The sequence below is a fragment of the Talpa europaea genome (assembly GCF_964194135.1).
Source record: "Talpa europaea genome assembly, chromosome: 7".
NCBI classification, from domain to species: Eukaryota; Metazoa; Chordata; class Mammalia; order Eulipotyphla; family Talpidae; genus Talpa; species Talpa europaea.
Genome location: NC_140074.1, coordinates 38,035,227 through 38,048,830, shown reverse-complemented (window position 1 = coordinate 38,048,830; position 13,604 = coordinate 38,035,227). Strand labels below are relative to the sequence as shown.

Here is a 13,604-nt window from a genome sequence, read left to right as displayed (position 1 = left end):
AGTACGGGCCTCCCTGGTGGTGCAAGGGGTTAAGATGCAACCTATGAAGCTATCCGCAGCCACTGCAGCACGAGTTCGATCCCCGGCCAGGGAGGTGACCCACATGCTGCAGCAGACTTCTCCTAATTTGCTCGCTGCTCCTCTCAGCAGTGTATTTCAGTCAATCCGCCTGTTCTGGTCCCCACTCTGTCTCTGGTGAATCCTCTCACCCCCCGGCACCTCTGATTGTACCCCAGTTCTTGTATGTATAAATAAATCTTTAAAAAAGAAAATAGTGTTGAGTAGATACTGGGGGTGGAAGGGTGGGGAGTGAAGCAGACCAATTTTATACTCCATATTCAGAGATGATTCCCAAGCCCAGGATTGACAGTCGTAACTGTCTCCCAATGGAACAGACTGTTCTCCAGCCAAAGTGAGGATGTTCCCAAAGGTTTGGGCTTTGTTAAAACATGATGCGTTGAGGTCTCAAATCCACTGAAAGACATTTCTATATATAAAAGTTCTTTTTTATAATGGTTTCGTGTTTGGTTTTTTTTTTTTTTTTTTTTTTAGTTTCAAAAGTGAACACCACCCAAAGCACCCTGTCTTGGGTTCAACATGGGGAGGGCAGGGGCTGAGGGCAGAGAGGAGGACACTCACTGAAGCAGCCCATCAGCAGGCCCGCCCTGGAGCACATCAGAAATGACGATTGACGTTTCTCCATTTTCAAAGTGGGGGTTGTCTCTGCCTCCGGATACTGCAATTCCAAATCCTCTTTCAGGATGCTGTTCATTGGTGGTGAGAGAAAAGTACAAAAATCCTTCCATACATGGCTTTCAGCATTTATTACAAGCACTCACTCAATAAAATAAAAGTCATGCAAATAACCAAAGACAGTTCAGGAACTTACAGAAACAAATGAGAAGCAAAATAAAGCCTCATCATGGTTAGCTGACAGGTTTATAAAAGGAAATTCCTTATCTAATAGAAACAGCCTTGTAAAAGCTGAAAAAGATTAATAGCACAGACTGGAGTAATCAGCAGAAGCTGGCAGGAGGTGGAAAATAATGAATTTTGTCCAAACGGGATATGATATTCCAATCATGATTGCACCTATCCTTAGCATGCTGGCCTGACCTGGAAAGCCTCAGATACAACTGAATCTGTGCTAAATCTGTATTTTTAAAATATACCTTTAACTTCAGATTAGGTGAGTTTAGTGGTTTCATTTTAATATAGGGCAAAAAAGAAGTAATTGAATTTTAAAGACAAAATATTAAATCCAAACACAAATTTAGTGTTCATGGTGGTAAGAGATCGTATGAGAGAGCAAAGCACTTAACCCTTTCCTATGTAAGAGTCCTGTCCATATAAGACTAGAGTCTAACAGTGAACTCAGATAACACATAATCCTAATTCATTTCAGTGTTTAAAAAAGCTAAGATCCTGGTAGGACAGACCTCTCCTGTCTCACCTGCTGCTCCCCTCAGCAGTGTATTTCATCAGTCTGCCTGTTCTGTTCCCCGCTCTGTCTCTGGTGAATCCTCTCACCCTCCTGCACATCTGACCTGTACCCTGGATCTTGTATAAATAAATAAATCTTGAAAAAAAAAAAAAAAGCTAAGTTCCTGGTTTCATCCATATGAGATGAGTATATATGATGATATAACCCCAAACAGGGTTTAGTTATGTGACAATCTATTCAGAAAAATTTAAGACAATCCTTCCTCACAAGGAAAAGTTCACACATGGACCCAGTCTGCCAACTGACGACAAACAATTCCCAACACGAGACAGACAGCTTTGACCTGGGCAGCACCATCACTGCCTGCCTGATTTTACACAGAGGTAGGTCCACACTCTACACCAGGCCTAAAATATCTCTGACCTTTGTTAATTTGGGCTCCACAGCTCTAGGGGCACGTGAAATGCTGGCAGAAAGAGCACAGAGAAGAACCAGAAAGATGTCCAGGGAGAAAAGTAAGACTTAAAGGGGGAAACCCCTCAATGAAAGAAACTTGATTACTGCTCCAGAGGTCTGGGCACCTCAGCACTGACCCAGTGATGCTCTTTTTCTGCCTGAATACTTTAATAAACATTTCTTCAGGAACCAAATTTTCATTGAAGACATGGTTCGAGGTTGAGGGTTCTGAAGATCAAAGGAAATCTCCTTTTGTGGAACTTATAATCCCTCTAAGCAGTGAGGGAGACTTGAGGGACTCAGGGCAGGAATAAGACTTCTGTGGCTCATAAAAATCACAGCAAATGCTGGCCAAGGTAGCTTGACAGAGGGAGACTTCAGAAGCAGGTGTATAGTCCAAGTTCAGCTCAGGTGGACAAAAATCACTTTGAAACTCTTGTATTGAAGCTTACTTCCAGCAGGGCTAACACTTGCCATACCTACCTTGAACCTTACTCACAGAATAGAAAGGAGAGGAGGTAACATCTATTAGGCAATAATTATTGGCTAAACCCCCTGTCCTGGAAGCTATTTATAGTATCTCATTTAATAAGAGAGGGAAATACCTGTGAGATCACTTTAAAACTTAAGTAAAATATATTACATGTAGTACTTAATCCCACTGGGGTGTGGGAACTTTTTTTTGTGATTAATTCAACACCGTTTAGTATATTAGGGTTGGAATAAAGAATATAACCCAGGGCCTCCCTTGGTGGCACAGCGTTTGAGAGGTGGGCTGCAAAGCTGCCCGCAGCCTCTGCAGCGACGGTTCGATCCCCGGCAATGCTTTTAAATTAAGTTTGGACTTAAAACCACTGAGGGAGTGATAGGATACATGTGATGTAATTAAAATGATAAAAGGTACAGAAGCTACTTCAACTTCCTTAAACAGTCCATTCCTCTCCATTTTCACTTTTTTCCATTAACTGTTCTGTCTGAAAAATAGGTGAAAGCACTAAATTAACTTCTAAAATTTTCTACATTTTAAGAGTTCACCAAATACTAACATAGCGTGCAAACCTTTGTTAACATGGTAATTATTGCCAGCTCTAACCAACAGTCATCGACCACCTCAAGGGGAAAAATTGTGTTTAGGAAAAATAAATACGATCCATGACAGTAAATTCAAGAACACGACTATAGCATAAATGTAACGTGAAACACTCACCCTTTGTATGGTCACAGTGTACTGCTCCCATATCAGTTCTTCCATGCCTGGGGCCTGTTTTAAAACAACCAAAACCAACTTGATTAAAACCATATCAATGCTAGGAATAAAACTATAATTCAAAATACCTCAATATAAAGTCTAGCTCACATATTCTACATACCAAAAACGTTGATTTTTTTAGGAATGTTAAGCTACATACTCTCTTTTTCTTTTTCTTTTTAAGCTACATATTTTTCAACATACTCTCTTTCATTAAATGGCAGTCTGAACAAAACCGGAAAATTCATGAAATCACAGTGAGAGATATACACTTAAAAAAATGAAGTATCGGGGGCCTCCCCGGTGGCGCAGCGGTTGAGCGCTGGGTTGCGAAGCTGCCCGCAGCTTCTGCAGCGCCTGTTCGATCCCCGGCTGCTCCCCGGCCACCGGAGGAGGGTCCCGCATGGCGCGCAGACCTCTCCTGCCGCCCGCTGCTCCCCTCAGCAGTGTACTTCGGTCCTTCTGCCTGCTCTGCTCCCCGCTCTGGCTCTGGTGAATTCTCTCACCCTCCCGCACTTCTGACTGTACCCAGTGCTTGTATAAATAATAAATAAATAAATCTTTAAAAAAAAAAAAAAATGAAGTATCGGGCCTCCTTGGTGGCACAGGTGGTTGAGTGCCACGCTGTGAAGCTGTTTGTAGCCTCTGCAGCATGGGTTCGATCCCAGCTGGCTGGCAAGAATCCCACATGGTGTGGCAGGCCCCTCCTGTCTTGCCCGCTGCTCCCCTGAGCAGTGTGTTTCATCAGTCTGCCTGTTCTGTTCCCGCTGTCTCTGGTGAATCCTCTCACCTTCCCACACATCTGGCCTGTACCCTAGCACTTGTATAAATAAAAATAAATCTTTTTAAAAAAATGAAGTATTGAGGGGCCTCCCTGGTGGCGCAAGGGGTTAAGACGCAGCACTATTAAGTTACCCGCAGCCACTGCAGTATGTGTTCGATCCCTGGCCAGGGAGGTGACCCACAGGTGAAGCAGACCTCTCCTGACTTGCCCAGTGCTCCCCTCAGCAGTGTATTTCAGTCGATCTTCCTGTTCTGTTCCCCACTCTGTCTCTGGTGAATCCTTTCACCCTCCACACCTCTGGCCTATACCCCAGTTCTTGTATGCATAAATAAATAAATCTTCAAAAAAAATGAAGTATTGAGTTTTGAGTCCTTTTGTTATCACCATTGCAAAACACTGTCATAATAAATTTCCTTTTTAAAAAATCTGAATAGTTTCAAACATACTTTTTTTAAAAAAAAAATTTAACTACTCTCCTCTCTTCCTGTGAAAGTTGACCTTCAAGGCAAGGCACCTGTGACTTTATCACAGTTTTCTGTTTTGTTTTGTTTTTTAAGATTTATTTATTTATGCATACAAGAACTGGGGTACAGGACAGAGGTGTGGGAGGTGAGAGGATTCACCAGAGACAGAGTGGGGAGCACAACAAGCAGATCTACTGACATGCACTGCTGAGGGGAACAGCAGGTGAGATGGGATAGGTCTGCTGTGCCATATGGGTCACCTACCTGGGGGGGTGGGCAGGGTGTCTTATGCAGGGGGGCGGGGGTGGAACTTGTGCTGTAGTGGTTGCTGATAGCACTGATTTCAATCCCTGCACCACCAGGGAGGCCCTATCACAGAAAAATTTTAATGTGTAATCTGTAAGATCCCTTTTCTCCACCTGTATCACATACATCTCTTTGTGTAGAAGAAAATGCCTGTATGAAATAACCCCCTGAGCTCCCCTTTATGAAAACATTCCAAAATAGATGTTTGAAAAACTTGAAAATGGAGGATATCATTTTAAAAATAATAATGATCCATTAAACGCAGATTACCTTTATAAGGAAATCCTCAAAGGCTAGAAAGTCCAAAGAAGCTCAAAGTCAGAGAGAAAAGACACTGCTGAGTGACTAAGGCATTTAAACATGAGCCTGGGGAAAGAGATAAACTGTAGGATCCCAAAATGTGGAGATCAGATCAGAGTGAATGTACTAGGGGGAAAAAAATGCCTCTACAAAGATGAAGACAGCAGGGACACCCACGTCATCCTTGGCTCTGGGTAGAATGGAAATAATTAAAAGTATCCCCCTGGAGAATACCAATAAACAGACATGTACTCACACGGGTTAGGGACTGAGGTGGATACTAATGATGTGACCACACCCCTGAAAAACACTCCCACTCAAAATGGTTCTGCATTGGTAGCACCATCCACATACATATATGGGAGGAAATGCCAGGTTTTTCCAAGGAACATACTAAAATGCAGGCTTCCAAGGATCCCCTGAAGAAGAGTTCACAATTTAAACACATAGATGGTAAAACATGTCATCATGAGTGATAGCCAGAAGTAACAAAAACCACAGAATCAAAGACCGTAAATCAAAGACCCCACCCGAGTGGCGCAAGGGGTTAAGAAGCAGCACTATGAAGCTATCCGCAGCCACTGCAGCATGAGTTCAATCCCTGAGTTCGATCCCCAGCCAGGGACCCAACCCACATGGTGCAGCAGACCTCTCCTGTCTTGCCTGCTGCTCCCCTCAGCAGTGTATTTCAGTAGATCCACCTGTTCTGCTCCCTACTCTGTCTCTGGTGAATCCTCTCACCCCCCACACCTCTGGCCTGTACCCCAGTTCTTGTATGCATAGATAAATCAATCTTTTTTAAAAAGACCGTAAATATTAAAAATATGTCCCAAACCAAAAAAAGTACATATATTATGTATGTATAAAAGTACATATATTATGTATCATCTGCTTATAAGGAATTAAAAGGGGAAAATGAAAGCATAATGGAAAAACAAGAGACCATAAAAAATGACAGAGCAAACCTGAAAAAAGCAAATACAGTTTATAGAAATGAAAAGATGATCACTGATTAGATAAATAATGATTTAAACCACATACTAGACACAGTTGAGAATAGTAATTAATGAATTGGAAGATAGGTGTGAAGAAATTACCCAGAATATAGCACAAAGTGTTTTTAAAAGTGGGAAATATTAAAGAGAAGTTAAGAGGTTTCACAAAGTGTCTACTTCGATTTCCCGAAAGGTAAGATTGCAGGAAAGGTGCAATACTTGAGGAAATAATGAGTTTTCCAGAATTGAAGACTTTCCAGGTTCAGGAAACTCAATACATCACCAACAAGATGAATTTTCAAAATAAAACAAAGCATGTTTAAACACATAGTGATTGCACTGTAAAAAAGATAGAGCTTCAAAGTAGCTAGACGAGATTAGTTTCAAAAGAACAGCCGTCTGAATGACAACCAACTTCTCAGCATCAATAATGGAAGCCTAAAGTTAATAGAATAATATCCTTAAAATATGTTTATTTAAAGGGTCAGAAAGGCATTTTTTTTAAAAAAGTCAAAGAACTGAGACAGATTATCACAGATAAGCAATAAAATAATTTTCAAAGGGGAAATTTCAGAAAGGAAAATAATCCCAGAAATAAGACCTAAGACACAATAAAGAATGTAAGTATGCATACGTATTGGCTATACACAACTATAGTAATAAAGTATAATATGTGAGAGTTCAAAAATCATAGGCTAGAACTAAAGCACTGGGCAACACAGTATAAAATCTTGAAAGTTTTTATCATGATTAAAGTATTCTAAATAATTTTATTTGAGGGTACAGTGAAGGTATTAAAGTTTGTAAGCTAAAACTTCATGTAAAATTTTCTAATGTAACTATTAGTTAGAAACCAATAAGAGTTAAAAAACATAACTTCCAAGACAGCAGAAGAGTAAAATGAAAAAGCAAAAGTCAATCCAATAGAAGGTAAAGGAAGACAAAAGGGGAAATTTTTATAAAGCAGAGCAACCATGAAATACAGACATAGACTGTGGAAATTAATACAGAAGAATGATTTAAAAACATTGTCAGAATGGATTAAAAATAAGATGCAACTATATTGTAGTAACGAATAGTTAAAACATAAGGACACAAAGTAAATAAATCTAATTAGAGAATAAAGTCTTTCTGCATTTACTATGTACATATTAAAATAACTTAAGAAAAACTGTTTTACATTTAAGCATTTTTTAAATCAAATTTACATTTCTACACTTTTTTTTTTTGCAGTTTGTCATTGTTATTTTTTAGGCTTTATGTACCAACTGCCTTTTTTTTTAAGATTTATTTATTTATTCATACAAGCACTGGGTACAGTCAGAAACGCAGGAGGGTGAGAGAATTCACCAGAGCCAGAGCAGGGAGCAGAGCAGGCAGAAGGACCGAAGTACACTGCTGAGGGGAGCAGCGGGCGGTAGGAGAGGTCTGCGCACCATGTGGGACCCGCCTTTGGTGGTCGGAGAACAGCCGGGGATTGAACCGGCGCTGCAGAGGCTGCGGGCAGCTTTGCAACCCAGCGCTCAACCGCTGCGCCACCGGGGAGGCCCTCTACACTAATATTAATAGGAAATAAAGAATTGAAAAATGCCCAGATAAGGTACTTCTTTATCCTGTTACTAAACTCTTAGGACCGCGGGGGAATGAAGCTTAGGACAAAAAGAAATTCTATCGACTGACATATTAGAGCAGATCATTTATTCCCTTTGGCAGAAGGGGGTTTTAAAAAACAATTTTGCCTGTATAGAAGAAAGGCAAACCATACAGCTGACTCTAGAGTAGTTTTATATAGTTAAAAAGCAATGTTTCATGAAATTTGAATATATTTAACACTACTGTACTGTACACTTAAGAATGGTTAAGTTGTATGTTTCATTTTTTTTTAACCTCAATGGAAAAAAAAGCAAACAAAACTAACACTATATATGGACATATGTATGGTATGTGATAAAACTATGCAGAAAAAGCAAGGGAATGAAAAACACAAAATTCAAGATGAAATGACCTGGGACAAGGCAGAGGTGTGAGATACAAAGGCCCTTGTGTCTATTTCGATGAAGCCCCATGGATATGTGTAATGGGTTCATGGGTATTTGTTTTATAATTATGCTTTCTGATTTAGATACATCATTCTTTCATGTACCATACATTTCACAACGTAAAAAAGGGGGGGGGGCATGTAAGTAAACATCAAGGACCACCTTACTCCTGACCCAGGACCTTTTACCAAAAAGAATTTTGGGGCCTCCCTGGTGGCGCACGGTTAGTTAAAGACAGTTCTATCAAGCTACTGACAGCCACTGCAGCACGAGTTCGATCCCCAGCCGACCAGGGAGCAGCCCACATGGTGCAGCAGACCTCTCCTGTCTCGTCCGCTGCTCCCCTCACCAGTGTATTTCAGATCTGCCTGTTCTGCTCCCCACTGTCTCTGGTGAATCCTCTCACCCCCCACACCTCTGGCCTGTACCCCAGTTCTTGTGTGCATAAAGAAATAAATCTTAAAAAAAAAATAATTTTGTTAATGCAATACAAAGTAGGGAGAGGACAAAGTAGAAAATGCTAGAAGTAATTTGAGAGATGTGGGGAAGGCAAGAAGGCAAGTGAGAGAATCTGGTTAGCTGGGGGAGCACAGTGTACAGAAGACCCCAGGCCTCCTGTTGACCCCATCAGTCAATATTCCACACACAAGGATCTTCAGGTTGCTTTTCACCACTTTATCCCCCTCCCTTTCACCTCCTATGTTAGCAGAGTGAATAACAATCCCTTGGATGTTATAACCATACAAAAAGGATATTTAAAAGTGAGCTCATTTTTTAGTAAATAAAAGCTTTGTGCTAAGGGTAAGGGATTTACATGATGAACGAAGAGGAAAGGACAAGAAGAGTTCTTTGATCTGTCATTTAAAGAATATCCTTGAGTTGTTATAAAGTTTCTTTCCTTTTAAAAATAGGTAAATTCTGTATTTTACATAAGCATATGGAAAAGTGTTTAAAAACCAACCAGAAGGCAAATGCCAAATCTTTATTGTCCCAACTCCCCCGCCCACCTACCCCTGCCCCCGCAAAGGCAAGTTTTTACTTTGTCCACAAATTGCAGCTTCTAAGTGGTTGGAGGCCACAGTTAGAGCTTAGCCAAAATCTGCCCATAAGGAACATACTTGATAAAACTCCAAAGCTATAAAATAAGAAATCATAAACAATAACGGAAAAAAATGACTATATTTTCCCAAAATTTAGAAGCCTAGACATAAAGAGTAATAGTATAGATTTCTGCAGTATAAGGAAACAAAGTTTTGCTCCAAAACAAGAAATTCACAAATACAACCATCTTATTCGAGGCAGTATATTAAGTTAGAACCCAGGAAGCCAAACTCTGCTGGCCGATTCCCAACACATGGAAAACAGCAGTCCTTGATTCCTAAATCCTCTGAGAGGCAGTTAGTCTCAGAGTTAGCTAAAAACACAAGTATTAAAAACAAAAACAAAAACAAAAACAACCCGCATCTCCCAATTTGTTATTACTGAAAGCTGCCAGAAGCACAAATAAATCCAAAAAGAAAGGAGTCTCTGTGAGAGGGGTTTTTCCTCCCACCCTCCTTCCTACAAAGAAAGTCTGGGGGTGAGGGTAAAGGGACTCACATGGTCTTTCCATAGCCCCAACTTTTTAACAGCCTGGATCCATATCCTCTGCAGGGCCTGGGCAGTCTTCATGGCCTCTGGAGATTAATCAGCCAGGCCCCTGCCTACATCCCAGGCCGGTCACCCACTGCCATCACTCCACGTGGTTACGTAAGGCAGATACAATAGTGGCCCACATTCCCAGCAAATCCTGTTGTCATCTCACACAGAGACACATCCATACAGCAGGCACGCCAAACCCTTTGAAAAGAACCACTTGTGAGGGGGAGAAAAGCAGTCTGGGTTTGTACTACTTTAAGAGCTTTCTGTTCCTCCCTCTTCCCTGTGGGAGGGAACTACAGAATTAAATGTTTGTATGAAATGACTTTACAGACATATACAGTGACTCAGTATCTAAACAGAAATTATTAAGAAAGGAGAGGACATTCTAGAGCAATACTATGGACGAGTATTTATTATATAGACCTCCCCCAAACATACACACACGTAAAAGCTGGATAAAAATGTAGTGGTGGTGTTTCAGTTGAGTGGAATTGCTAATGTTACATAGAAATTAAAAGGCGTGAAGATAAGATGTCTTACATCGTTGGCGATAACTGGGTCTGTAGAGCAGAGGAACCTAAGATTTGAGCCGCTGGTGTAACTGGGAGCCAGTGCTCACTCAGCACAGTTTTCTCTTAGGGCTAGCCTCTCTCAGTAAATTTAGCAGATAAAAGGAGAACAAAGAGTCTTGCTGTTTCTTTCTTTATCTTCACCACTGGGAGGTGGTGATAGGGGTGGGATGGGGGGGTAGTATTGGTAAAGTAAAGTTTTGGTTTCTGAAAAATCTAGAAAAATTGTACGGTGTTACATTTATGAAAAATGCTGTTTGAATTTAAAATGCATTTACATGGGGGTTACTTAGAAAAGAAGCTAGTTACATAAATTCAAGTAGTCTTCCTGCCTTTATTCCAATGAGTTAAGTGCTTCAGCTTTTGTTTTGCTTTGATTAATTTTGTTTTGCTTTTACTTGTTTTAACTCTGCATAAGAAAAACTTTAGGTATATAAGAATGAATAATGGAAAAGAGAAGCATATGAGTTTCAGCTTCAATTTTATCTCCAGCCCTGCAATCTTAAACAAGTAATTTAATCTCTGTTTTCTCAGCTTAAAAGTTAGGTTGGGTGAGATGAATAATTAGTAAGTTTACCTGAGTTCCAATAGTTTGAAACCTCCTCAACTTGGACATTGAGTGCTGCTCCTATATTTTCCCACTCCCTACTCGGTAGCCCACTTTCCCCTTGTGCCCAATCTTATTTCCCCCCCTCTCACCCAATAGATGACTAATTCTGAAAGAACTCTAATAAAATTCCAGGATGCTGAAAAAGAAAAAAATATTGTATGGGGTACCTCAGGTTTGAGGGCTGTGGGATTTCTGAAATCTGATTTGGGGGAGCCAGGGATCATTCTTGCTACCAGAGCATGCAGTTGGCAAATCAAGATTGCACCATCCAATTTCCTCAAGGGTGAGATGCATAATAAATTTGGACCACAAGATGGAAAGCATATAGGAAATCACTTGAAGCAGAGGCAAGAGTGTGAGTTTTAAAGGCAAGACCTGGGGTGCAAACCCTTGTGTCACTAGCTATGGGGCAAGAGATGATCGGTCCCCTTCATGAAATGGAGATAATAACCACCTAGACCTCAGAGGGCCAATGTCAGCAGAAAACTAGGCAAGTTCTACAAAGCACGTGTGCTGAACTTGAACATGGCCGTGTCCTCTCCTTGGACTCCAAAAGAATATATTCTTCAGGAATATTCCAACAGCAAAACAGGATGGGAAATGAATGCAATTTTCTCTCCAGTCTTACATAAAGAACAAAGGAGCCACAGGGTGAAGGTGAGTAGGCAGCCAGGACTCAACCTGGGCACGGGCAGGTTTGCCTACAGTTTGGGAATCTGAAAACACATACATATCCCAGAAACAGAAGACGAGGTGGTTATGGGAACTGGAAAGGAAAGAAGTCACCGACGTTCAGCAGGCTCTCATCACTCTATCACTGAAGGCCCCTAACCCCAAGAGTTAGCCCCAACTGTTCTCCTTCTACCAACAGGAAAGCTGAAGCCACATTGTTCACAGTGTTGCCCATTCTCAGAGAGGGATTTGAAGCTGGTATCTGACTCTAGATCTGATTTCCTTTTCTACAAGCAGAATGTGACTCTGTAGACACTAACTCCTTAATAAATGTCATAGATAAGGGGAAAGCAGGGACTAAAAGGACAGAGGAAGAAAGCAAGAAGAAGGGAACACAAATGGAAATTCTCAAGGTGCTGAGGAGGTTCCAAACAGCAGGTCAGAAACCCTGAGATCACCCCAACAAAAGGAGTCAATGGCTCCTACATCAGGATTCCTCTGGTATTGTTACGCTGTGCCCATTTTGCCATCTTAGAGGGCATCTCAAACCCTTGGAGAGACAAGTGCAAATAAATGGTCAGTCTCAGGATGGGTGGGCAAACCACTTCCTACTTCAAGCTGAGAATGGGCTGTTGTGGTTCCCCTCTCTTTCCCCATGAAATCAGTCTTATTCTAAGGTTGAGGAGGGTTCTGTTGACAGGACACACAAGTTTGGAACACCTGTCAAGTAAAGTAAACAGGAACTGCTTTTCCCAGGGAAGGCAGATGAGCTCAGCCCTCACTCTTCCTGAAGTAATTCTAAAAGTCCTGGGCTTGCCTGTTGTCTTTGAAAGCTAACCCTTCTTTATTCTTTTAATTAAAAAACATTTCAGAAGATTTATTTTTATTTATTTATGCATAGAAGAGCGAGGGTGTAGACCAGAGGTGGGAGTGGTGGTGAGAGTATTTACCAGAAACAGAGTGGGGAGCAGAACAGGCAGATTGTCTGAAATACACTGCTGAGGGGAGCAGCGGGCAAGACAGGAGAGGTCTGCTGTGCCATGTGGGTTAGCTACCTGGCCAGGGATCAAACTGTGCTGCAGTGGCTGCATATTGCTTCATAGTGCTGCCACCAAGGAAGCCCCCATTTTTTTAAAATTTTTGCGTAGAAGAACTAGGGTGTAGGCGAGAGGTGCGGGGGTGGTGGTGGTGAGAGGATTCACTAGAGACAGTGGGGAGCAGAACAGGCAGATCTACTGAAATACTCTGCTGAGGGGAGCAGCGGGCAAGACAGGAGAGGTCTACTGCACTGCATGTGGGTCAGCTCCCTGGTCCAGGATGGCCTCAGGCCATAGTGGTGAGAGCGCTGAGACTTAACCCCTAGGCTACCAGGGAAGACTGCTAACCCTTCTTGACAGCAGTAAACTAGTCACCAGAGAATTAAATAATTCCTCATATAATTTTTGGTTTATCAATAAAATCTTTCCGGTAAGGACTCACTTTCGGATGTGATAATATAATATTATATAATCAAAATTCAAAATTCACAAAGTGCAGACAGGAAACAAAGCTGGCAGGCACAGCTCACAGCAAAGACCTGACCACAGGCACAGCCTGAGTATGACAGCTGCTGAAGAGAAAATCTACAGGCAGAAGTTTAAGGAGGGGTTTCTGGGAGGACATCAGAATCCACGTGATCAGACTCCAGCCTTTAATGAAGAAACCGGAGGGACTGAGGTGTTGGGGTTTTTAATTTCTCCCCCCCCCCCATTGTTCCTTATTTACCTAGAGGAATAAATTAAATTTAAATATATCGCTTACATTTTAAAAATAATATGAACTGAGAGAGGAATGGTGACTGTCTGGGGGCACAGGCTGTAGTTCTGAAAGCAGCTGTGTTGAAATCCAAAAAGCAATGGAGCGAGGCTCTGAGATTTCCAGCCTAGAGTCTGCCTCTCCCAAGTCAACCATGACCTTGGGCGCCCACTCAATTCCACTGCCACTGGGTGAAAACAAGGCTGTCTATCATCATTTATTTCACAGGGTGAAAAGAGGTAAATTCCCATCCCAGGAAAGCAGCCTGTGAAATCCAGGTC

At 41.6% G+C, this 13,604-nt stretch overlaps 1 protein-coding gene across 7 annotated transcripts in view; it reads right to left on the bottom strand.

The window, feature by feature from the left end:
* Positions 1-13,604, bottom strand: part of TJP2 (tight junction protein 2) — a gene marked incomplete at both ends in the record, with an annotated part of 72,934 nt that overhangs the window by 35,330 nt on the left and 24,000 nt on the right. For 4 of the 7 annotated variants that reach the window (XM_084238470.1, XM_084238472.1, XM_084238475.1 and 1 more), the window contains 2 exons: positions 640-764; positions 3,108-3,161. In XM_084238470.1, coding sequence (XP_084094596.1) covers positions 640-764; positions 3,108-3,161 — 179 coding nt within the window. Of the gene's footprint in view, positions 1-639; positions 765-3,107; positions 3,162-9,636; positions 9,709-13,604 lie in introns of those variants that run through there. The other 3 variants (XM_084238469.1, XM_084238471.1, XM_084238474.1) reach the window with 1 other exon arrangement.